This window comes from Callospermophilus lateralis, chromosome 2, assembly GCF_048772815.1.
Source record: "Callospermophilus lateralis isolate mCalLat2 chromosome 2, mCalLat2.hap1, whole genome shotgun sequence".
Taxonomy (NCBI): domain Eukaryota; kingdom Metazoa; phylum Chordata; class Mammalia; order Rodentia; family Sciuridae; genus Callospermophilus; species Callospermophilus lateralis.
The window spans coordinates 167,220,075-167,246,185 of record NC_135306.1 but is presented as its reverse complement, the minus strand read 5'-3'; the positions used below and the strand labels follow the sequence as shown (position 1 = coordinate 167,246,185).

The 26,111-nt window shown below is 35.7% G+C and overlaps 3 protein-coding genes across 10 annotated transcripts in view; 2 read left to right on the top strand and 1 right to left on the bottom strand.

Annotated features, from left to right (window-relative positions):
* Positions 1 to 12,110, top strand: part of Uevld (UEV and lactate/malate dehyrogenase domains) — a 42,576-nt gene extending 30,466 nt beyond the window's left edge. For 4 of the 6 annotated variants that reach the window (XM_076846978.2, XM_076846977.2, XM_076846979.2 and 1 more), the window contains 5 exons: positions 2,041 to 2,211; positions 2,973 to 3,146; positions 5,278 to 5,335; positions 8,548 to 8,671; positions 9,281 to 12,110. In XM_076846978.2, coding sequence (XP_076703093.1) covers positions 2,041 to 2,211; positions 2,973 to 3,146; positions 5,278 to 5,335; positions 8,548 to 8,671; positions 9,281 to 9,448 — 695 coding nt within the window. In that variant the 3' untranslated portion in view covers positions 9,449 to 12,110. Of the gene's footprint in view, positions 1 to 2,040; positions 2,212 to 2,972; positions 3,147 to 5,277; positions 5,336 to 7,716; positions 7,828 to 8,547; positions 8,672 to 9,280 lie in introns of those variants that run through there. The other 2 variants (XM_076846980.2, XM_076846982.2) reach the window with 2 other exon arrangements.
* Misfa (mitochondrial sheath formation associated) overlaps positions 1 to 13,809 on the bottom strand; it is a 75,434-nt gene extending 61,625 nt beyond the window's left edge. For 2 of the 3 annotated variants that reach the window (XR_013090416.2, XR_013090415.2), the window contains exons 1-2: positions 13,652 to 13,809; positions 9,321 to 9,465 (exon numbers count right to left, since the gene is read on the bottom strand). The gene's annotated coding sequence lies outside the window, so the exon portion shown is untranslated. Of the gene's footprint in view, positions 1 to 9,320; positions 9,466 to 13,497; positions 13,603 to 13,651 lie in introns of those variants that run through there. The other variant, XR_013090417.2, reaches the window with a different exon arrangement.
* Positions 13,810 to 13,878: 69 nt separating this feature from the next.
* Tsg101 (tumor susceptibility 101) overlaps positions 13,879 to 26,111 on the top strand; it is a 52,356-nt gene continuing 40,123 nt past the window's right edge. The window contains exons 1-4 of the mRNA XM_076844256.2: positions 13,879 to 14,033; positions 20,365 to 20,449; positions 22,792 to 22,857; positions 24,894 to 25,057. Of these exons, the coding sequence (XP_076700371.1) occupies positions 13,992 to 14,033; positions 20,365 to 20,449; positions 22,792 to 22,857; positions 24,894 to 25,057 (357 nt within the window). The 5' untranslated portion in view covers positions 13,879 to 13,991. The remainder of the gene's footprint in view (positions 14,034 to 20,364; positions 20,450 to 22,791; positions 22,858 to 24,893; positions 25,058 to 26,111) is intronic.

Genomic DNA, 26,111 nt, shown 5'->3' with positions numbered 1-26,111 from the left:
GACTGTAATCCTAGTGACTCGGAGGCTGAGGCAAGAGGATTACAAATTTGAGGCCAGACAGCAATTTAGTGAGGCCCTAAGCAACTTGGGGAGACCATGTCTCAAAATAAAAAGGGCTGCGGATGTGGCTCAGTGGTAAGTACCCCTGGGTTCAAACCCTAGTACAAAATAAATAAAGGAAGCTAAAGGAGGAAAAGAAATATAATTCTGGCAAAATAGTTTAGGGGCTAGATTATAAAGTTGTAAATTGAACTGCTCGCTGGTTTTTAATATGGAGAAAGCTACCATGTACCAGTTTCCTCATCTTTTATGAGAATGTAGGACTATTTTTAAATATAGTCTGTTTATTGGCATCTGAAGCCAGATTATCTGGGCTTGAATTCTGGCACCTCTACTTACCAGTTTTATAACTTTAAGCAAATCACTTAACTTCTCTGGACCTCAGATTACCCATCTATAAAATGAGGGTAATGATGCCCATTCTGTATTGTGGACTAGATTAAATAAGTAACTGTATGGAAAGTTGTTAGACCACTACCTGGCACATAGTTGATGGTATTAAAGGTATTCCTTCCAGTTCTTTAGGTTTTGTCTCATGACCAGGTATCTGTTCTAAACCCTAGAACACAGGAATTACTTAAGAGGATTCATGAAGAATCACAGTTAAATTTAGACTTGGGATCTACCATCACCAGAACTATGTCAGAATCTGAGCTTAAACTGGGTAAAGTGTTTCCCAGTGGACACATTATACAAGAATTTCCTTCTGAAACTACTTTAGAAAGATGGCCTTAGAGAAAGATCCTTTTTCAAAACAAAAAATAAAAAGTTGCTAAGAATATAGCTCATTGACCTAGCACCGCTGGGTTCAATCCCTCATACCACAAAAGAAAGAAAAAAAAAAAAAAGAATATTAATTCTGGGAACTACTGTCCCCTGGATGCTAATATTCATTTACAAATGTTGATTAGACTCATGCCTTTTTTATTTTATTGTTTTTCTGTTGTTTCTGATAATAACAACTGGCCACTGTTTTGGCATGCATTCACTGTAAAATACACAGTGAAGCAGAAAATATAGTTGTAAAACAGCATATTTGTGCTTGAGAATCAGAGGAAGGAACTCCACAGGCCAGCTTTTTCCCAAGTCATAACTGTTGCTTACCTGTAGGTCCCATTAAAAGTAGTTGTTACCCAAGAACAGCTGGATTTAAGTATATAAAAAAAAAAAAGTTAAAAATGAGCCAAAGCCAGGTGCAGTGGTACACACCTGTAATCTCAGCTACTCTGGAGGTTAAGGCAGGCGGATCGCAAGTTGGAGGCCTGCCTTAGCAATTATCAAGATCTTATTTCAGAATGAAAAATAAAGGGCTGATGACCTGGTTTAATTCCCAGTGATGGATGGATGGATGGATAGATAAAATAAAAACTTTTAAAAAGGGTTGGGGGATGTAATTCAGTGGTAAAGTACCTCTGGATTTAATTCACAAAACTGGGGAGGAAAAAAAAAGAATGGAGATATTTTAATTTAGAGATTTTTCAAACCAGTTTTTTAGTTTTTAAAGTAGAATCCTTAATAAATAAAAAAGATCAAAGCAGCACTGCTGTGCTTGGAGAAGCCAAAGTAAGTGGCCTAGAGTCCTCCCAGATGGCCTCTGAGTCATTTTCAAGAAATTTTAGGACCCCTAAACTCAGTTTAGAAGTCAGTTAACTGATTGTAATTTCATTTTGTCTACAGCATATTATTCATTTTTCCTTAAAATTTTGTGAATTGCATATAAAACTCAATCTATGTGAATGTTCTTGGTCCTATAATTTTGTTTATCTTTATTGCTGTCCTCCCTCCTCCCTACTTGGGATATACTCTAGTTCTTAACCTTCAGCATTTTGTACACTTCATATAGAAGTAGGATTGGTCTGGAGGCAGATCAATGCCTAAAAGTTCTGAATTTGTAGAAAAGAAAAAAAATTTTTTTATTATGGACTAGAACTCGTTTAGAGCCTATATCTTGAACTCAGACTGTTTCTTTTTATTCATTAGATTTGTCTGCCTCTGCTCATTCCAAGGTGGTGATCTTCACAGTCAATTCTTTGGGTAGTTCTGAGTCTTATGTTGATGTTGTGCAGAGCAATGTGGATATGTTCAGAGCCCTTGTCCCAGCTCTGGGACATTACAGTCAACATGGTGTTCTGCTCGTTGCATCTCAACCAGGTAAAAAGTTTTATTTTAAATTAATTTGATGGTTTAATATATCAGTAGAACTCCCATTACTGATAAAAGCCATAAAACTTTAGATTATAAAGGGAAGGATAGAATATTCAGTAAATGGCTCTTTTAGTTAACAATACAGTACAGTACTATCAGTTGTTTGTTATGATTATCATTAATCAAAAGATTACAACTTAACAATGTTTTATGAAATATGGTATTGGGTTCCTGTTGTTAGTCATATCTTCCTTATTGAGAAAATGGTTAACCTCCTGCCCTTGCCCCAAGAAAAATGCAGTGACTTATGTGAAATATTGTAACTCTGAAATATTATAAAATGTTAGTAACATCTCAGAGTGCATTTTTCACTTTTTATATTTTATAAATTGTTTTGAAAGTGTTTTACTTGAAAAAGAAATATTTTCAAGGCGTTAGGTGTTATTGAACTCAAATTGGTGAACAGACTTTAAAATGTTCCCAGTACAGGGTTATGGTATGCATTTCACTTGTTTTTCTAAAACAGTTGGTGGAGGGACATTGGTGTCTTTGATTTCTGACATCCTTTTGGCATGTACAAAAAAAAAGAGTTGTGTTTTTGTTTAGAATACTATACTGAATAGTAGTAGTTTTTTAATTGATATTTTCATTTAAAAATAGAAACTCAGCTTAAAATAGATACAGAAAAATTTTATTATATTTGTGAACTAGACTCAAAATGCATATTTTTAAATCTTTATATTTTTCACCTTGTATGTGACATTTAGTGGAAATCATGACCTATGTGACATGGAAACTAAGTACATTTCCTGCATATCGAGTGATTGGAATTGGATGTAATCTTGATTCACAGAGATTACACTATATTATTACAAATATCTTGAAAGCACAGACTTCAGGCAAAGAAGTTTGGGTTATTGGTGAGCAAGGAGAAGACAAAGGTAAGAAATATATTTTTATTAGTTACATTGATAAGTCACCAGTGGTCATGACAGTTGGATATATCTGGGGACTTTAGAATTGTGGAGCTTTTTTGGCTTTTGTTTCACATTTGAGTGCCTTCTGTATTTTGGGCCCAGTATTATAAATAGACTCTTCATGTGTGTCATTGTCCTTCTGATTACTTTTCCTTAAGTGTAAGATTAGGCAAGATCTGTTAGTAAGGTTTTATAATTTCTTTTATTGCATTTCAGAGTACCAGGACAAATTTAAAAGTCTAATTTTTCATTAAAAGACATTTAAATATATTTAAAGCATTTATAAAACCCTTCTTCATCACTCATCCCAACCTCCAATCTTACTTATGTTTCCTAAATTTAAATCTTCTCCCTATAGGCAAAGGCACATAAAGTATGGCATGTTCATGGGATTAAAAAAAAAAAAAATCTGTACTATTTGTTGCAAAGAGTTTTAACCAGGTCAAGCTGGTTGAAATCACATTTTGGGGATCTCTGAATACCTGATCAACAAATTGGAAGGTGAATCTCTGGCAAAGGGAAACCATGAGAATGAAATGTTGGAATGGTATTCTGTTTAGCAGAGGTGTTGTAGGTAGAGCAAGGCATAGAAAATAACCTTTCTTCCTGTGGGGAGGCAATCATTTAACTGAAGAACTGGAGAAAAACCATGTATATTAAAAGTTAGATATTAAACCATGGTGCCATAAAGCAAATTGTCTTCTCTAAACTATTTTCTTGGAATATAAACTCTGTATCTGCTTTGATGCCATTAAAACAAATAAAATTACTGACAGTGGTGATAGCTAGGTTAGAGGTAACTTTTAAACATTTATACTTTTCTTTATTTTCAAATTTAATCATTATAGATATAAAGGATTTATATAATTTTAAAGAAAAATTTAAAAATAAAATACAGCAGTATCTTAAATCTGTACTAGCTACCTATAAAGTTCAGTGCTATAATGAATCAGGCTATAGAATAAACCTTAAAAAAAAATTCTGACAGTGTGATTGAACAGAAATGGTTTTTAGAGCTGGGGATGTAGCTCAGTGGTAGAATGCATGCATGGGGCTCCAGGTTCCATTCCTAATACCTCACACAATAAATAAATAAATGGGAAGAAAAGAAAAAAAGAAAGGGAAAAAAAGGAGAAAGAGGAAGGGAAGGATGGATTAATTTTCAGGCTCCACAATTGCTTCCTGATACAAAATACTAAACGATAGATTCCTCAAAAAGGGTAGCAAACAAGAACTTGGAGTAGATATACTGAGTAATGAAGGTATGGGGATTCAAACAAACCCGAGACCCTGAATTTTACTCATTAACATTGACATTCTGGTCTATGTTGATCTCTTGTTTGCTGATCAATCTGTACTCAGTTTCTAACTATCTACCTAAGTACTTTTCCCTAGTCTACTTCCTTGCTTGCCATCTAGTGGTAACATGAGACCACTATTTTGGGTTTTGTCTTTTGCTTTTTATGGTACTAGGAATAGAACCCAAGACCTCACACCACTGAGGTACACCCCTAACCCTTGGGTTACTTTTAATCCTATCTTCTCTCTTGCTTCAAAGACATTTATTCTGTAGATCAGTATACTTACTGGCCTTAATGTGAGCAATCCACAAGATACTTCTGGAAAAATATACCCTGACTCTCTAACAGCTGTAGAAATTCAATCCCAAAATAGAAGGTTTCCAAAGGTGGAAGGAATTAGTCTCAGTGCAGTTCCCAGCAGAACAAATGGCAAGTGCTTGCAACATTTAGAAGCCTATTATATGCACCCTTCTGAGGAAACAGTGCTTTCTACTCCTACAGTAAAACAGCAATTCTAGTGTTGATATTGATAAGAAAGAAGAGGTAAGGAGGCTACAAGTAAACTTTAGAGATCATATTTCTTGGGGATTGTAGTTCAAAATCTTTTCTCATCCTTTGTAATTAGTACAGCAAATGCAGTCCAACCAATAGAAAAAATAGCTATTGCTAGAGAAGGAAAAAACTTGTATTAAAAAGACTAATACAGGTACTCTTCCCTAAAAAAGATTATTTGTACACTTTACTCCTTAGACAAGCATTGGCAAAATATAACTAATTCTTCATTTAATTTTTAGTGCCCATGTGGAGTGACCAAGAAATGAGTCATAGCTCTCAGGTGCAGCTGTCCAACAGGTAACACACTGTAAATCTGTTCCTGACCGACTAAAAATTACGTACTTCATAGCTAATATAATAGCTATTTACATAGCATGTACTTATCAAGCTTCTGTAAACAAAGCTAGCTATAGTATGGACAAATTCAAAAACATAAGGGAGCAGAACCCTGGTGTGGTGGCACACACCTATAATCCCAGCAATTTAGGAGATTGAGGCAGGAGGATTGCAAATTTAAGGCCAGCCTCAGCAACTTATCGAGATCTTGTCTCAAAATAAAAAATAAAAAGGGGTGCTGGAGTTGTGGCTCAGCGGTAGAGCACTTGCTCAGCACATGTGAGGCCCCGGGTCCATCCTCAGCACCACATAAAAATAAATAAATAAAATAAAGGTATTGTGTCCAACTACAACTAAAAAAAAAAAGGGGGTTGGGGATGTGGCTCAATAATTAAACATCTCTGGGTTCAATCCTGGTCATGCCCCTCCCCCCAAAAGAAACTATAATGGAGCAGTATTTTATTTTATTTTGTTTTTTAATTTTTTAAAAATATTTATTTTATAGTTGGACACAGTACCTTTATTTCACTCATTCATTTTTTACCTGGTGTTGAGGATCCAACTCAGGGTCCCGCTCGTGTGAGAAGAGCGCTCTACTGCTGAGCCACAACCTGAGCCCCAGAGCAATATTTTATAGTTTTTGGTTTCTTTTTTTTTTTTTTTTTTTTTTAAATCTTTGGTTTCTTATCTGAAGAGTGTTTTGCAAACTTTGCAAACTCTTCCAGATAACACAGTTGACATTTAAAGGGTATAACATATTCCTTATTTGTAAACAGTGATTTATTTCTCTCATATCTAAACATATGAGATATTAGCAATTTCCTTATAAGAGTTCATATAACTTAAAAATTTTTATGTATTAATCATATGTAAATACACTTGAAAATCAGTCTAATATGAATAAACAATATGTTCAGGAGGAAAAAATATAATGTATAGGTCCTTGTATCTTTCACTTTTGTTTGGAGGCCTTTTGAGAGTCAAGCTCCATAAAGTTGGACTTTATACACTATATATTTTCATACCATCACATAATAACAATTTTTCCTGAAGTCCAAGTGGTGGTGACTTTTGCTTTTTGTTTTTTAATTTTTAATATTTTTTTCAACACCCCCCCCCATTTCACAGACTCCCTTGCAACAAAGGGATTTTAGTGTTGTTTTTTTTAATATATTTTTTAGTTATAGTTGGGCACAGTATCTTTATTTTATTTGTTTATTTTTATGTGGTGCTGAGGATCGAACCCACGCTTCGCATGTGCTAGGTGAGTGCTTTATCACTGAGCCACAACCCCAGCCCTATTTGTTTTGGTTTTTTTTGTACTGTAGTAACTAAAGATTGAACCCAGAGGTGCTTTTGGACCGAGTACATTCCCAGCCCTTTTTTTAATTTTGAGACATAGCTCACTATGTTGCTGGCCTCAAACTTGTGATCTGCCTGTCTCAGCCTCCCAAGTTGCTGGGATTACAGACCTATACCACCACACTAGCAGAATTTTCGCTTTTAAACTTTCAGTTTATGTTTTTTAGAATATAACGACTGGAATTTCCTCCTTATTTAGAAGATTAGTGTGATGTGATTCATTCTAATTTGATTATATAATCTTAATTTATAGATTTTTTTTTATTTGGTGGTTCTGGGTATTAAACCCAGGGCCTCGAGCATGCTAAGCATTTATTTACACTACCACTAAGCAATATTCCCTGCAGTTTATCACTTTTGTGGTATGGGGGGATGGAATGCAGGGATGCACTACTGCTGAGCTACATCCAGCCCTTTATATTTATTTATTTTATTTTGAGACACAGTCTCACTGTGTTGCTGATGCTGGCCTCAAAGTTATGATCACCCTGCCTCAGCCTCCCAAGTAGCTGATATTACAGATATGCACCACCATGCCCAGCTCCTCCCTATACCTTTTGAAAGGAATAAATTTAAATGATTGTTTAATTTATATGGTTCTTTTAACAAAAATAACATATGCTTATTATAAAACTTCAAATACTACAAATATTTATAAAGTAGAATGTAAAAAGCTGGGGTACATCTATCTTCCAGAGAAGTTTTAGTGTCCAGTTTTTTTTAATGCTTCTACAAATATATTATTATTATTTTTATAATAGACTTATGCTATTTACACTGTCTTGGAAATTTCTTTTAAAAAATAAATTTGTGATATTTTTCCATATTATACATGACAATCTAGTATCTAGTTTTTCAGGGGTCTTTTTGATAGGATGTTATTTTTCCAGTACTGGGCACTGAACCTGGGGTGCTTTATCACTCAGCTACATTCCAAGCCCTTCTAAATTTTTTTTTTTTTTTTTTTTACTTTGAGACAGGGTCTTGCTAAGTTGCTGAGGCTGGCCTCAAACTTGCAATTCTCCTGCCTCAGCTTCCTGAGTCAATGGAATTACAGGCGTATACCACTGGCTACCTATTCTTAAGAATAAAAGCTATATGATACTACATTTGGTAATAATTCATTTATTTATTTTTTAAATATTTATTTTTTAGTGTTAGGTGGAGACAATATATTTTATTTTTATATGGTGCTGAGGATCAAACCCACTGCCTCATGCATGCTAGGCAAGCACTCTACCACTGAGCTACAACCCCAGCCCCGTAATGATTTATTTAACGGTCCCCTTTTGGTGAGTTGTTTCCAAATACAGAAAACATGTTTATGTGTATATCTTTACACATTTGAGTAAATTACTATAGGATAAATTCCTAGAAGAATAATTTTTAGATCAAAAATTGCCAAATTTTTCTAAAATCTTAGATCACTTTAAACTCTCAACAGTAGTTATAGGAATGCCTATATATAGCTTCTTCAAATTTAGTTATCAGACTTTTAATCTTTGCCAGGGGTAATAGGCAAAACTGGTATTTATTGTTTTAATTCCTAATCAGTTAAATCATCAGGGTGGTGAGAATCTTTTAAAGCATCAGTATGTTCTCTCTGTGAACTATGAATCTGACATTTTAAGGAAAGCTTAAATAATCATTCAGTTATCTGAAAGCCTTCCTAAAACCATTGCTGTATAATTCTTATTGCTGTGCATAAAAACACCTAGTTAATGCCTTAAACAGAATGTAAAACTAAATGGTGAATATTTTTTGCATTTTCTAAGGTCTTTTTTTGTTTTGTCTTGTTTTTTGTAATCTAGAGCCATGGAACTATTAAAGGTAAAAGGTCAAAGATCCTGGTCTGTTGGACTATCTGTAGCTGACCTGGTCGACAGTATTGTAAACAATAAAAAGAAAGTACATTCTGTATCAATTTTAGCAAAGGTAATGGTTATTCTCATTGTCTCATATTTTAAACTTTCATATTAATATAAAACCAGCAAAACCGTTGTTCACACTCTAATGCAGGTGTCTTCAATGTCACCAGCTTTCAGTGTAAGATGTTGGAGGAGGCACTTCAGCCTAAGCCCTATGCTATTTAACTGTGAGAAGTCTGAAAGGTTGTCCTCTCACCCTCATGTAATTTTTGGGAATCTCCAAGCAGTGTTTATATATTCCATAAACAACTTCTGGTTGTGATTTATTACATCAGCCAGCCATATCACCTCAAACTGATGTGCCAACTTGTCTCAGCTAGTTATCAGTCTGTTTCTCCAATTGTCTGTCTTTTGCTGCTTTTACCCAGAGCATAAATTCCCTAGAGTATAGCTAAGATGAAACACAAATGCTTAATCAGACTTTCGTGAAGACTTAGAATACCAGGAGCAAAATACAATATGGAAAAGAAAACTTAAAAAAGGTTACTGTATTGTACCCAGATTCCATGGGATGTCCCTCTCCAAGGAATCTACTTTGTCCATCTTTTTCTTATGATATGACCTTTTTTTTTGCAGGGATTCACTTCTATTATAATCCCTATATTTTTCATTTTAGGGATATTATGATATAAATAGTGAAGTGTTTTTAAGTTTACCTTGCATCCTTGGAACTAATGGAGTATCTGAAGTCATTAAAACCACAGTGAAGGAAGACACAGTGACTGAGAAACTCCAAAGCAGTGCATCCTCAATCCATGGTCTCCAACAACAGTTAAAACTTTGACTCTCAAACACAGTTACCTGAAAGAAAAGATCATTTAATTTTGCCAACATATATTAGATTTGAGTATGTCTGTGTCTTATTATCTTACAAACTGCTTGGTTAAGGTAGATGGTTTCTTGGTTAGCTTTGTCATTTGATCCTGAAGGAGTTAGATAAGGAAGGAGAAAAAAATCTAATTTCATTCGGGATGCTTAACATATCTATACTGTTCTTTAAGCTACAACAAGGATAAACATTCATCTGCAGTGTGTAATATTTTAAATTGTGTACCCCAAACTCAAAGCACACTAATCACTTTGGAGATATACTGAAAGAAATGCATTTTATAAAGGTTACTTTTTGACATAATAAATATGATAACCTAAAGATCCAGAATGGGCCTTATTTATAAAATCTGTGCTAGGTGCATATTCAAAAGATTCATAGTTTAATGTTGATGTTCTTTTGCAAAATACGGTTGGTAATAATGGTAAGACATTTTCTTTTCCTTTTCAAATTCCTTAGCTACCAGAACTGGGAAAGAATTTTATATGCACTTTAAAATAGTAAAAGGCAAATGTAAAATTTTTAACATATAAAGAAAAAGTATATGTAATTTAATTTCCAGTAGGATTTCCTTTCTGAAATTGTCTATAACCTCTTCTTGGACTATATAAGATCCCCCACATGACATGTGATAGTAGTAGAAGCATGGAAGAAATGTATGTTTTGGTAGAAACAGATTATGAGTAAAACCTTTTCTTTTAAAGCCAAAATATGAAGACTTCATAAAAACCATTGGTCTTAAGGGACAGAGGCTGAGTGGACTGATGGTTCTGAGCAAATCCTTTAACCACTCCAGAAGAAACAATTCAGAGTACATATGCTTTAGAAATGAATCGTTAACAATGTTTTAAAAAAATTTTTTTAGTTGTAGATGGACACAATATTTATTTTTATGTGGGTGCTAAGGCTAGAACGTTCCTCACAGCTGTGAGGCAGGTGCTCTACCACTGAGCTACAGCCCCAGCCCCTCATTAATAATGTTTTCATGTGTTAAATAGAGCATATTATTACTATTTTGATACACAACTAATAGTAACAGCTAACATCAACACTATATAACAGGAATTATAATTAGCACTTTACTATTTTATTGAATCCTCATAATAACCAACTAAGGTAGGGACTATTATCATCTTATAGGGGAGAAAGTTAAAATTTATAGTCTTTACTTTTTTAAGGTACTAATAGGGATAAAATGCTTAACGGCCAAAATAGTGATCACAAGACCCTAAAGTTGAGGTCCTAAGTACTAGGAAAAATTACTTTCATTCTCTAAAAGTTTACTTTTAAAAAACAAAAAATTTTTAGAATGACTAATTCCCTAGCTTCCTAATCTGTCCTCAGCAAACAGCAGAGGCAGCTATGAACTGAGATAGGCTTTTATTTAGTCATCTAGTTATTTATTTGGAACTTATTATACTCCAGGCACTAACGGTGAACATGCCTGAACGAGGTACAAGCATTCCTGATCCTTATAATCTAGCATGGGAAACACAATAAATCAAATCCTACATATGTACAATTCCAATTGTAGTAAGTACCGTGAAGAAATCCAAAGTGTCTTGTAAACATAATAGGTACATACAAATCTGGGCAGAGAGGTAGGAGCCAAATGGTTTATAAGAGTAGACACATTGTAGAGGGTAAATAGTCATTCTAATGCTCACTTAATAAAAGTGGCAAACTTCAGTAATTAAGGTAACATTCAGTATCCCATGTTTAAGAAAGTAAAAAAGTATTTAATATGCTTGGAAAGATTCCCACCAGATTAACTGGATAAAAATTGTGGACATTTGGGGTGGGGGTGTAGTTCAGTGGTAGAGCATTTACCTAGCACACACAGACTCTGGGTACTATCCCAGCACTATAAAAACAATGACCAAAAAACATTTGGATATTTGAAGAGATAAGCATTAGATTTGATTTGATGTGATTATTTTGGTTTTACTCTAACAATGTATCATTTTTTATGAAATAGTAAAACTGAAAGAAACATAACTTATATTTTTAACTAGCCTTTTATAATAAGTGATAACTAATCAAAAATTTGGTAATTTCTAAAATCTTAATTTATAACTTTTTTCTTTTCTTTCTCTAATATGTTCTTGAACAACACTCTAACTGCAAAATATTACTGTCTCCTAGATAAACTGCCAAGAGTTCACTACATTAATTATAACAGGAACATGACAACACAACATTTAGAGTACCTACTGTAATTCCAAATATTGTGTTAGAATTTGAATATTCCAAGATGAACAATGGTCCTTACCCTCTAGAAGGCCACAATATAGAAGTAATTCTGCTTCAGACATTCCCTTGAATATTGAGTATTAGTAATTATGTTGTTAAGTTCCACATATATGTCAAGAAGCAACTACCACCAACTACCACCTCACTATGATTTGGTGATAATTTAACATTCAGTGCTTCTGTTAACTTTCACTTTTTTGTTTTTCCATGATTATGCAGTGCCTCTTCTTGTTATGATTTTTAGTGGGGCTTGTATTAAAAATGCTTTTGTTGTACTATAGTAGAAGATATATTTTTACTTTCCAATTTATATTGTTTTCCTTAAATATCAAGAATAATGAATAAAGTTTGATTTTTAAATTCACCATGTGATGCCTGATTTATTCAAGTTAAAGGAAGTTTATTCAGATTTGGAGATTTGTTTCATATAATTCACACAGCACCCAGTACATTTAATTACTTAAGTGACTCTTAAAATGAGATTGGATTTTATCAACTGTTTTCAAAGTTTTAAAAATTATTTTAGCAAAACTTGTTGTTGTTGTTCTAATTGAAGTTACTTCTGAACAAGCTGTGACTTTGAGAACATTTTGAAAACCATATTTTTATGCAACATAAAAGAGCAGGAGCAGTAGAACTGACCTTTTGGTTTGACTAGAGCTAACATATGGTTGTCCAGGAATAATATATATCTCTTAAATTGCCTTTATGTGTCTGTATTGACAACACTTTATAATATCTCCACATACTTTCTTTTTTTTATTATTAGTTGCTCAAAACATTACATAGTTCTTGACATATCATATTTCATACATTTGATTCAAGTTCCACATATTTTCAATTAGGCCCTTCTGTGTCTGTGACTTTCACTTAGATGCCAGCTTAGAAGGGAATCAATACTAGTCTGTTCTCATCAGCACTATATTAAAATCATTCAAATGAATCATACTTCACATAATCAAACCTAAGTTCTACAATACTTTGACACTGTGCTTGTAAAACTGGTGATGATGTGGAATAATGACTAATATAATTCATTACAACGAGCCAAGCCTGGTGGCACATGTCTGTAATACTAGAACTCTGCGAGGCTGAGGCAGGAGGAAAGGAATTTCAAGGCAAGCCTAGGCAACTTAACAGGACCCTATATCAAAGTAAAATAAGGCCTGGAGATGTAGCTCAGTGGTTAAAGTGCTTGCATAGCATGCACAAACCCCTGGGTTCAATCCCCAGTATTACAAAAAACACAAGTTACCATAACCCCAAGGGTGTTCTGCCACTGAGCTACATCCTCAGTCCCTTTATTTTACTTCAAGACAGGGTCTCTGCTAAATTGCCGAGGGTGGCCTTGAACTTGTGATCTTCCGAAAGGCTCACTACCTATTCTTGCACTGTACAAGACCATGAAGATGTGAAAATACGCCTGCCCCAAGGACTTGTATTTGGTGGACAGGCTGGTAGTTGAACACAAAGCAAGGTAGAATGCAGCCTGTATTTTCAACTGCGTCTAGGCAGACAAGAAAAGTTCTAACTTAGGAAAGGTATCTTGGTGAAGAAATTATTGTCTGGCTTCCTGAAAAACAAGGCTTTCTATACTTCGCCCTTGCAAAAGTAGTATGAAGAAATTTTAAGTTTTAAAAAGACAAAAACACCTGATAACCAAAGAAACCTTGGGCGCCTTCTAATGTAAGCCGCTCATCTTAGAGATGGAAGGAAAAAAAAAATAAAGGCGAAACTAGAAGTGTACTTGCCTACTATTCTCACAAGAGTAAGTCCGTAGCAGAACATTTCTGCCAGTAAAGTACCCTCCCACTTGATGAATCAGTCGTTAGTGCTCACTGGAAATCCATCATACTTCTTGCCCTTCTTGCACCTGCTTCCTAAGTCTTAAGGTGACTGAAATACCTGCCAGTCTTATCCAAGCCCAGAGCCTCGACACTCGGAGTACACCTGCCCTCATTTTTGGGACTCGGTCGGTCGACTACGGCAACGCCAGAGGCGAGTTGATATAAACCCACACTATGACTGAACTCCGCGGCTTAGCGCGTACAACACTCTCTGCAGGAACGCGGCCTCGGAAGTGACGTAGCGGAAGTGGAAGTGCTGTGGTGGTGCTGACTTCCTGTTGTTAGAGGCGGGAGGGTGGGGGGCTGGCCGCTTTGAGTGCGATTGTGTTGGGCTGCCTGGGCGGCCCGGGAGCGGCTGAACCTCTGCCTGCGGGGACCGGAGTCGCTAGGCGTCCGTCATGGCGGTGTCGGAGAGCCAGCTCAAGAAAATGGTGTCCAAGGTGAGGCCGCGACGCTCTCTCAGCCCCGCGCGCGCCCACCACTCCCTTCCGCGCCTGGCCCGGACCGGACCAGCCAAGCCCAGCCCAGCTAGTCTCCCGAGCTGGCCGGAAGCCTCAGTGCGGTCCTCCGCTGCCTTCGCGGCCCCCACTCCCGAGGCGTCAAAGGCCTCGGAATCTGTTTATACCCGGGTAGGAAAAATGGGGGGCGGCGACCGTCAACAAAGGCGCAGAGGCCGTCTGCCACCTGCCGCCCGTCCTTAGCTCTTCGGGAGAGTTTGGAGCCGTCTGTCGGGCGGTATAGTTTTCCTCTTCAAATGTATAAACAGAGCCGATCGTGCTTAGTTTCTGATCTAAGGTCCCAGAAACCCGTCAGTCTGCCCTTCCCTCGCTGGGGAGACTGTGGCCTTTGCAGTTTTGTATCCCCCGCGTAACTCAACACCGGACCGGCGAGAGAGTAGAATTGGCTTGGTTAAGTCAAAACGTCCAAAATACCAGTCCTTCGCTACCTCGGGAGCATGAGTTTAAATTACAGTCCCCACAACTCAACTAGTGTATTTTTTTTTTTTCATTTTTAAAACAATCAGGCATTTTGCATCTTAAAGTCGTGGTTTAATTTGGTAATCACTTCAAAATGTGGTACTTGACCGGAGTGGAACGGTTTGGTTTTGTTTTGCGGGGTGGGGGTGGGGGATGTAATTTTAAATTAATTGGAATAACATTTAAAGTGGTCGAGAGTGGAGCCTTCCCCAGTTCAATGGCTTAGCTTTAGATAGTTTGGTCAAAGCAGAATTGGTTTCTACCAATTATCCTCGGTTTAAGCAGTTTTCAATTTATAATAAAGCGCACTATTGTATATAACACTTTTGTTTTTCCCTGTTTAAAAAAAAAAAGTGCTTAACTGAAGACCAAATAACTTCTAAAGAGAAAGTTTCATGGAGGGCCTGAGGCTTGAGGATTGCAAGCTCAAAAGCCAGCCTCAGTAATTTAGTGAGATCCTGATTCAAAATAAAATATTCAATCCCAGTACCAAAAAGAGAGAGAAAGTTTCAAAATAGAGAATGTCTCCTACACAAAAAGTACATTAAATAGTATTTTTGAAATTGATAGTATATTTTAGAGGAAAGTAAAGCAGGCTAGACCCTTAGTACACTAAGTAGCTTAGTGAAACGCTGTCCCAAAATAAAAAACATAAAGGACTGGGGATTGGTTCCATGTTATAGTGACCCTAAATTCAATCCACAGTACCAAACAAAAGAAGAAAAAAAAACAAGTTAACCAGGAACGAGAAATAAAGTGCTAGTGGGTAGAAAATGGGGTTAGGTTACAATTTTATATCAGAGTAAAGGAAGAGAGTAGGTTTAGACATTAAACTTCAGTGGTTGGGAGATTTTGGAGGCCCTAACAAGCTGTTATAAGGATTTGACATTTAGTTGGACAATGATGGCAGGTGTTTTAACAGTAGTGTTCAACAAAACTGTTGAAACTAGACTTCAGAGGTACTAGTGGAGGCACAGTCATCTGTGAAGAGACTTTTGAAATAATCTAGATGAGAAATTTGTACCTGTGGAGGTAGTGAGAAGTGATCAAACTGTAGAGTATTTTGGAAGTAGTGTTAGCAGCGTTTTCTGATAGATTTGCTGTGGATGTGAAGGAAAGAGAGTCACCAAGGATAACTTCAAGTTTTGGGTCTGAACAGATAGAGGGGTATAGATGTAGGAAGAGTCACTTTGGGAGGGAAGATAAGGAAATAATTTTTGGTCAGTTTCAATTTGACTTTCATATAACTTTCATTGAATATTCAAATGCAGCTGTCAAACCAACAACTGGATATACAGTACTCCCTCTTTTATCTACAGAGATCCCAAGACCCACAGTAGATTCCTGAAACTGGACAGTACTGAACGCCGTATATATTATGTTTTTCTCCTATATATACATATCTGTTATAAAGTTTAATTTATAAAAGGCATAGTAAAGTTATCAATAACTATTAATAAAATAGAGCAGTCATGACATATACTCAATAAAATTTCTGGCTCATTGCTTGTGCACTTTGTGGCTGTTATTAAAATAAGAGTTACTTGAACAAGCACTGCGACAGTTGATCATGACTGAGATGCCACTGACACAGATAGCATAAACAGTTTGGATTTGCTGGGGAAAGGGATGATTCAATTCCTGGGTGGGACAGAGTGGGACAGCATGAGATTTTATTACAGAATTCACATTACTCAGAACTACATGCAATCTGAAACTTATCAATTGCTTACCCTTGGAATTTTCCATTTGATATTTTCAGACCAAGTTTGACCTTGGGTAACTGAAATTGAAAAGTGAATGACCCCTATACATTTTTGAAGTTCAAGGAAGAGGTTCAGACTGGAATTTTTTTTTTTTTTTTTAATATTTGTTTTTCAGTTTTTGGCGGACACAACATCTTTGTTTGTATGTGGTGCTAAGAATCGAACCCGGGCTGCACGCATGCCAGGCGAGCGCGCTACCGCTTGAGCAACATCCCCAGCCCCAAGACTGGAAATTTTTAATCTGGAGATTGTCAACATGTAAATGTTATTTAAAAACAAGGGGAACACTACCACAGGGGTGAGTCTAGATAGAGAAGAGGACCAAGGACTCAGCCCTGCGGCTTAATAACATTAATTGATGAAGAAAGAGAGAACCAGCAAAGAGACTAAGGAGGAATAGTCACAGAGAGGAGGAAATTAAGCATTGATTGGCATTCTGGAAATTATGTTTTAAGAGGAAGTAATCAGCGCTGTAGTTGTATCTCAGTGCTAGAACACACTTCCTAGCATGTGTGAGGCACTGGGTTTGATCCTCAGCACCACATAAAAGTAAATAAAATAGAGGTATTATGTCCATCTACAACTGAAAACCTCTAAAAAGTGGGGTGGAGGATCAGCTGGATGTGGTGGCACATACCTGTAATCCCTGTGGCATGGGATTCTAAGACAGGAGGATTGTAAGTTCAAGGCCAGCCTCAGCTACTTGGTGAGATCCTGTCTTAAAACAACAACAAAAAAAAAATTTAAAAAGGGCTGGGGATGTAGCTCAGTAGTCAAGCACCTCTGAGTTCAATTCCCATACCCCTACCCCACCACCAAAAGAAAATAAAAGAGGAAGAAGTTAACTTGGTCCGATACCGACAGTAGGTTAAGTAAGATGAAGGTAGAATTGGCCTTTGCACACCCTGTTGTAGGTATTGGTGACCTTGATGAGCAATTTTACAGTGAAGTGGTAGGTTCAAAATATATATACACCCCTCAGCTTCTCAGGCCCCAAACCTTGAAGTGTTCCTTGAGTCCTCTTTCCTTCACTTCCACAGAAAATCATGCTAGCTCTACCTTCAAAATATATCCAGAATCTGATCACTTCTCACTGGACAGATACAGAATGTCCAGAATTGGAGTGAGTGTGAAAAGAATGGGTCTAAACAGTGAGCATCAGTGGTTGCTAACATCACAGGGATACCCAGATATCAGTGTGCTTCTCAGTGGAAAAATATTACCTGTGAAATGACCTTGCTTAAGAGAGAGGGAAAGAAAATATGTATATATAAAAATCATGAAGGGCTGGAGTTGTGGCTCGGTGGTACAGCGCTTGCCTGGCATATGTGAGGCCCTGGGTTGGATCCAGCCGCATATAAATAAATAAGAAAAATAAAAGATCCATTGACAACTAAAAAAATTTTTTTTTAAATCATGAAGATCATTGCTTCTTGATCCAGATACTTATTGATAGGAACATGTATGTTAAAATATACTAAAGGGATGCAGTTAGCAAATTTCAAACTATGGGAACCTCTATAAGACAAATGAACAGGTATCTTCAACAAATAAATGGGGGGGGTAAAAATAGAGATGAGCTCATCAATTAAACAGTAGATAAGTAAAATGTGGTATATCCATATAATAAGAATTATTCTACAATTAAAATGAATGACAGAGACATACTGGTACACTCTACATATGGATGAACCTCTAAAATATGGAAAGTAAAAGAAGTTAGTGATTAAAGATAATGTGATTCTGTTAATATGAAATATCTAGGATAATCAAACCTATAGAGATAGAAAGTAGATTAGTGATTGGTCATCAAGGTGAAGTAGGGGGTGAGAAGAATGAAAAGTTATTGTTAGAGGGTATTGGGTTTGTTTTTTTTTGTTTGTTTGTTTGTTTGTTTTTGTCATTGTTGTTTGGTTTGGTTTGGTCCTGGGGATTGAATTCAGAGGGCTTTACCATTGAGCCACATCCCTGGCCCTTTTTATTTTGAGATAGGATCTCAACTAAGTTGCATAGGACCTCAGTAATTGCTTAGGCTGACTTGAAACTTGCAGTCCTCCTGCCTCAGCCTCTGGAGGGTATTGATTTCTTTTGAGAATAATGAAAATGTAAAAATTGATTGCAATGATGATTTTACCATTCTAAATATACTAAAAACGATTGAAATGTACACTCTAAATGTGTGAATTATATCTCAAAGCTATAAAAAAGATAGATGAGAAAATCTGTACACACATTTAAAAGAGACTTAAGATTTTAAATTGCAGTGGACTTAATTTGGATGCTTTTTCAAAAAATTAAATATGATATAACATTGAATATTTGATAATATTAAATAATTAGCCACTATTTAATGTGATACTAGTATTATGATTTTTAAAAGTTGTTTTAAAGATATAAAATATTTTATGTGTGAGAGGATATGATGTTATTTATGATTTGCTTCAGAATAAAATTGAGAGAAAAGTGAATGGAGTTATAGAGTAAATGAGATTGGCTGTTAATTGATTATTGTTGACTCTGTTAGATATAAGGGTGCACATTATACTCTTCTAATTTTGGATATGTTTGAAATTTTCCACTATAGAAAGTTTTTGAAAGAAAGCATAGAAAAGGCAATATAAGACAGCAAATGTAGGCAGCTACTTGTATGAATTTGTTTAGTTTTGTGGAGCTAGAGATGGAAGCCTGCTGTGTTTAGTAGACAGACTCTCTACTGAGATACATCTCCAGCCTTCCTTATATGAGTTTTTGTTTGCTTATTTATTTGTTTTTTATATAAAGAGGAACTGAGATGTAACTGCTAGAGCGACTGGGAGTTTAGGAATGTAACTTGTGTGACTAAGATGGGAGAATTAAGAACATGTTTATATGTTAATAGGACTGGTTACATAGCATGGAAAAATTGGTATTACAGTAGAAGGAGGGAAAGAATGGACTTTGAATAGAACTAGATTTATTTCTTAATTTTAAAAATATTTTCCCCCTTATTGTCTATCATTCTTTTTTTAGTAGTCTCTGTGAGACTTTTTGGACTGTATTCTAATCCTTTTATTGAATGATTTGGGTCTGCTCTCAGATTTTTTTGGTTTTTATTTTGTATTCTTTGAGTATTCTTATTTAATGGATACAATATTGTTATTTTCTTCTTTGAAGTTATTAATATTTATTGTTTATGAAGTTTTTCTTGCTTTACCTATTACTTGTTAGGGTTTTTTATTGTTGTTTTTGTTTTGGTACTGAAGATTAAACCCAGGGGCACTTTATCACAGCACATCCCCAGCCCTTTTGATTTTTTTGTTTGTTTGTTTGTTTTGGGAAAGGATCTGTTGCTGAGGCTGCACTTGAACTTGTGATCCTCTTGCCTCAACACTTCCCCTCTCTGTCCCAGTTCCTCCAGAGGCACTGGAATTACTGCCTTGGAACACCAAACTGGATGTTCTTGTTTTCAGTTTGTTTTGGTCCCCGACTTACTTATTGGACTATTTGTTTTTGGAATAGATAAACTGTTCATTTTTAAGAAAGAAGCACTAAAAACTTCATGTGCATGGTCAGTTTGTCAATTAATGAGCTTGGAAGTGTTGTGATCAGAGTCCCTGATCTTATCTCCTGCCAGGAGTGCCTAAGCCAGGATCTTCTGGAGAAGAATGGAACAAGATTTAATAAAAGGAAAAAGGAGAGATAATTATGGGCTAAAGGGAAGTCTGGAAAAGAATTCATTAAGAAGAGGGAGAGAGCTATATGTAAGCTAAGTCTTCAAAAATGACTAAGATTTTATTTGGTAGGTCCTTTTACATTGGACAGAAGAGCTAAAATGGAGGTTGGTAGCTTTGGTAAAGGTTTCAAATAGATGATAGGAAGGAAAGTAACTGAGGCCCTTTCAGGCTTTAATTAATATTAATAATTGACAAAAGCCAGTTTACCTTTAAGAAGAGTGCTATGAAGAAAACAGGATTTAAAAAAAAATTAATCTAGAATAAAATAACAAGGCTTGGTTTTACTCTAAATTATTTTGTGATTTTGCTTTTCAGTACAAATACAGAGACCTAACTGTACGTGAAACTGTCAATGTTATTACTCTGTACAAAGATCTCAAACCTGTATTGGATTCATATGGTGAGTTTAATCAATACCTATTACTGTATTTTGAATTTGCTTACTCTTTTTATTAATGATTATAGTTTTCTTGCTTTCTTGTTAAGTTTGTTTTTTCATTTGTAGAATTGAACCTCCACCCAACATAAGTGTTAAGCAATAGGGTATTGTGTTTGTTCAACTCTTAAGTTTAAACAACAACAACAACAAAAAATTGATATAGAACTGTGCAAGTTTAAACCTAGGAGGAAATTTGTTTGTTTTGCAGTGCTGGAGTTCAGACTCATGGCCTCATGCTTATGGGCCCTACCACAGACTCTTAGCCCCACCTTTTTTTTTTTTTTTTTTTTTTTTTTTTTTTAATTTTGAGACTGAGTCTCACTAGGTTCTAAGAATCTCACTTAAGTTGCTGTGGTTGGCCTCAAACCTGGTTCTAACATGTAGTCTATCACTAGAGGAAAGAAAAGATATTGTACAGTATATCTTAAAGATACTTAGCTTAAAGTTACTGATGCTTAATCCCATCCCCCATCCCCCCATCCCCCAGCATCTCTCTGAGCCAAATCGTCAGCCCTTTTTTATGTTTTATTTAGAGACAGTTTCACTGAGTTACTTAGGGCCTCACTAATATGCTGAGGCTGGCCTTGAATTATGATCCTACTGCCTCAGCCTCCCAAGTTGCTGGGGTTACAGGTATGCATCATTGTGCCCAGCACAGGAACACTTTTGACAAACCTATATTGTGAACTGTGTCTTGTGTTTTATAATAAGGAAAATTTTTATTAATATTATTTTTGATTCTGTAGAGTAGGTAAGATGGTGTTTTTGTTTTTTTACTTTCCATTAAGAAAAAAATAAAGTTGGAATTTAAGAGATGACAGCACCTGGAACTTTTCTCTTTTTTGTCTCCATCATATCCAGTTCATTCTCTTCAACCCTGCTTCATAGTGTGCCAGGGCTTTTATCCATTATGAAGCCTTTTGCTCTGAAAGCAGTGAACTGAATTTTGTATCTGAGACTTTATGAATTCCACTTATACCTATGGCTTTGTAAACTTTAGGTCCTGAAAGAGAGGTGAGAGGCAGCAGAGAGGCAATCAGTTCTGCTTTTCCTAAGCAACAAGGACCTGAAACAATTGTGTTCTCCTAAACCTAGGACAAGATTCTTCCTCATTTCAATTTTATTTTTGCCCACACACTATCCCATGGTATTTTGATCTGCAAAACCTTCATATTTACCAAAATTAAAGTTAGTTTTACAATAGCTTCAGTTTGGAGAAAATGATCGAGGCTTGAACTTTTCTGTAAGTGTATAGCTTTTACTTGATGCTGAGAGAATAACCTTGATGAACAAAACTGATGAAGGTTCCATCATCATCAAAAAAGTCTTGTATAACTTCATATGGATTGACCAAATCTAAATCATCGTTATCAAAATACTTTTAAAGTAAACAAAGATATTCTTATTTGAAAATGTTCAAAATTAGAATAAATTACAGCACAGTTTATAATTGTCAGTAATAAAACAACTGATGTCATCAGTGTAATGTGTATTCTTGTAGTATGTATTACAACCTTGTCCTCTCTATATGGCATGGTGTGCATTCCAAGTCATTGTTACAAGCAATAGCAATCAGTGTAACACAGATTACTACCCTAATAAATCAGTGTAGAAAAATGTGAAATAAAAAAAATACATATTGAAAGATGTCATCTACAGTTAACTGTGAACACTTTTTTGTACATTTAATACTGTGTTTGATACTACATTAGAATTGAAAATGACAGGATAAACACCTGGGGATTTCTAAAATATGATACTAGGCTAACATTTAGTATGGTATTTGAAAGTGATGACGTGAGTTCGTGCGTGCGTGTGTGTGTGTGTGTATGTGTGTGTGTGTGTGTCTGTCTGTCCCAGGGCCTCATGCATACATCGTTTAGTTGGATACCAAGAACTCATATTTACTGGGACTGTGGTACTCACATTAGTTTTTGCAAGTAATTCAAAGCGTCTTTCCTTTACTCACTGAAAAGCTGATCCCCTTGAGTGAATCAACAAAGGATTCTTTGTTATTGGACAGAATGGATGATACATTAACAAGTTAGCCCCTTTCAAGGATAATAGTGAATTTTAACTACTGTTTCTAAAAGAATAACTTGTATGAGAGTATTTACAAAAATGCTCATGATTAAATCTTTGTTCTGGGGCTGGGGTGGTGGCTCAGAGGTAGAGCACTGACCTACCATGCTTGATGCACTGGGTTCAATCCCCAGCACCACATAAAAATAAAATAAAGATATTGTGTCCACCTAAACTAAAAAATTAATATTTTTTAAAAAATCTTTGTTCTTTCCTTTCAGTTTTTAATGATGGCAGTTCCAGGGAATTAATGAACCTTACTGGAACAATTCCTGTGCCTTATAGAGGTAAATGTCTTATTTATGTTTCCAGTTCAGATGTATTTGACGACATAATAAATATGTTGCCAAAAGTTAGAAGTAAATTGAACCTACTTTGTCAAGGCTTTCATGATGACTGAGATTTTAACTTCTGTTTTAACTTTAATTTTAACTTCTGTTTTAATTTGGCAGCAGCAGCTCATATTTCAGCTTTTTATAAAGCTTCTTATCAAGACGTCCTATGCCTAATTGCATTGGAGAAATTTATTGTTTCAGAGAATAGGAGAATTTTGAAACTAAAAAGCGATCTCAGATGACTGTTCATTCAGCCTCCACGCCATTCAGTCTTTTCTGACTATGCCAGATTGTATAGTTGTATAGGAGGATTTAAAGTTGAGACAGAATTAGGTTTGAATTCTTACTCTCTAATTGCTCAGGTTTGTCACTAGAAGTATCTCTAGTATTTGAATAATAGTACCTAACTCGGGGAAACCGAGAATTCATTGAGATAATATAGGTAAAGAGAGTCTGGTAATAATTAGCAGACAATAAATAGTAGCTACTATTTATGTGAGGTTTGTAATAATCTTGATGATGGATAATTAGACAGTCTGTTAGCCAGTCAGTCATCCTCTGGTGAAATACCTACAGTGATAAAAGTGCACTCAGCTTCAAAAGAAACTTGTTTTTGGACAGCTCTGTTAATTATTCCTGTGACCTATAACTTACCCATTGATTTCACATAGTACTTGCTGTGTATGAGGTAATAGGGATAGGGGTTATGGACACAAAGATGAATAATGGGTACATCTTTTCTGGAACAATCTACATTAATACAAAAACAGGGAATAAATGAGATTTACATGTCTATACGTGCTTATAGAATAATAAAATTTTTAAGATACAGTGAAATTTCAAAGGAGAACAAGGCCACATGGGAAAATCACAGAGATAATGACATTTGAACTTCCTGTTAAAAGACGAGTCAACCTTTTATAATAGGATGCATATTATAGATGGGGGCAGATACTTAATCAAGCATTAGCACTGTGTAAAGCAAATATGGAAAGCTTAGGGAGGACTTAGTGAAAGTCAAGATTACTAACTGCCCTTGCCCTCAGGAAATAAACTCTGTTTAAGGAAAGAGGTTATAAGTAACATAGTTTACAAATGTACATTACTCTGGGAAATTCTTCATTTACACAAAGCAGAGAATTCTGGGTGGTGGGAAAAACTTATGTTTTATATATTACCCTATGTCCTATTGGAACTTCCCATTATTGTTCACTGTAGGTAAATCTGAAGTCCTATAACTATCTAATTTCTTTAGATGACATTTATGTGCACTTATTTATGTGCAGAGAACTATTTTTCTAAGGGGAAAATGCATATAAATTATGTTAGGTGATTCAGATAGTTGCTTGGAACATTGGACTTTGAGCATAGTAAGAAAATACTGTGATTTTTGTTTAATATATTAACTATCAGATTCTTTAAGATGTTCATTTTGACTACATATAGTCAGATTTCTCACCTCAGATTGTTTCATAAAGCAAAAAGAAGAGAATGACATGAATGATTCTGAGTAATTACCACTGAAAAGGCTATATGCATTTGTCAGACTGTGGAAACCAATTAGCATCTGTTTGACTATTGGATTGAGTTTTATAATCTAGGTTTTGACAAGGGAATTTCAGATTTATCACTTTCTCTTGTAGCACGTTAAGCCATGTTCTTCCTTTCATTTCCCTGCCCAGCAAGCTTTATTAACTGAAATGAAGAGAGTTAGGTAGCAAAGAATAGATTGGGTCGAAAGATAATTCATGAAGAATGTTTTATAGGATCAGGAAGGCATAGGCAGAGTAGTGATCAGTTAGCTCCTTCATCCTACTTATGTGTTTTACAAACAAAAAATTGAGAAACTAATTTTAAACAGAACTTTGAAACAAAATATTTGCTGCAAGTTTGACATGTGTTCCTTAATTGTAGCTCTCCCTTACCTATTAAACTGTTTTTGAATAAAAATAAAAATAGAATAACTAAAGTTTCTCTTTCTCTTTCAGGTAATACATACAACATTCCAATATGCCTGTGGCTGCTGGACACATACCCATATAATCCCCCTATCTGTTTTGTTAAACCTACTAGTTCAATGACTATTAAGACAGGAAAGCATGTTGATGCAAATGGGAAAATATATCTTCCTTATCTACATGAATGGAAACATGTAAGTATTAATAGGTTCTGTGAACTAGTCGTTTTTCATGTTTTGCTCACTAGTGTGTGCTTTCTATAAAACTCAAGAAGGATTCCAAGAAGGGCGGATAAATTCAGATAAGAGACTAATCACTGAGCTGAGATAATTAGGAAAGGCACTCTAAAAGAAATACATGTGGAGCTGCGGATGTGGCTTATGCGGTAGCACGTTCGCCTGGCATGCATGCGGCCCAGGTTCGATCCTCAGCACCACGTACAAAGATGTTGTGTCCGCCGAAAAACTAAAAAAATAAATAAATTCTCTCTCTCTCTCTCTCTCTCCCCCCCCCTTTAAAAAAATACATCTTATTTGTATAAGTACATACTTTTTTTTTTTTTTTTTTAATACTGAGGCTTGAACCCCCAGGGGCCCTTTACCATTGAGCCACATCTGTAGCCCTTTTTATTTTTTGAGACAGAGTCTTGCTAAGTTGCTGAGGCTGATCTTGAACTTGCAATCCTGCTGCCTCGTGAGGCCTACAAGTCACTGTAATTAGAGGCATGTGCTACTGTGCCCTGTCCCTTAGTGGTATTTACTGTTTCTAGATGCAGGGTGGAAGAATCTGGATGGAGGGCCTTAGCTAAGAGGAGACACGCCTTCAGAATTTCAAACAACCTAAAGTGGATGGAAAGACAGAAGTTGCTATTCTGACTGTCAAGACAACCAGGCCTTTAAAACAAAAGATTTAAGAGAAAAGAAAGCTGTAAAGAAATAAGTCAGATCTTGAGTTTCCCTTCTGAAGAGATATGCTGAATTAATTCTTTTTTATCTTTTTGTTGAATTTTATTAAGTTATTGATAGAATCTTCAGCATCAACAATTAGCCAACTAGATGTCTAGAAAGTATTGTAAATGATTGTGGAGAGCGGCTGGGGTTGTGACTCAGAGATAGACTGCTTGCCTAGCATGCATGAGGCACTGGGTTCCATCCTCAGTACCGCATAAAAATAAAATAAAGATGTTGTGTCCACCTATAACTAAAAAACAATTATTTAAAAAAAAAAAAAAGACTATGGAGAATGTCA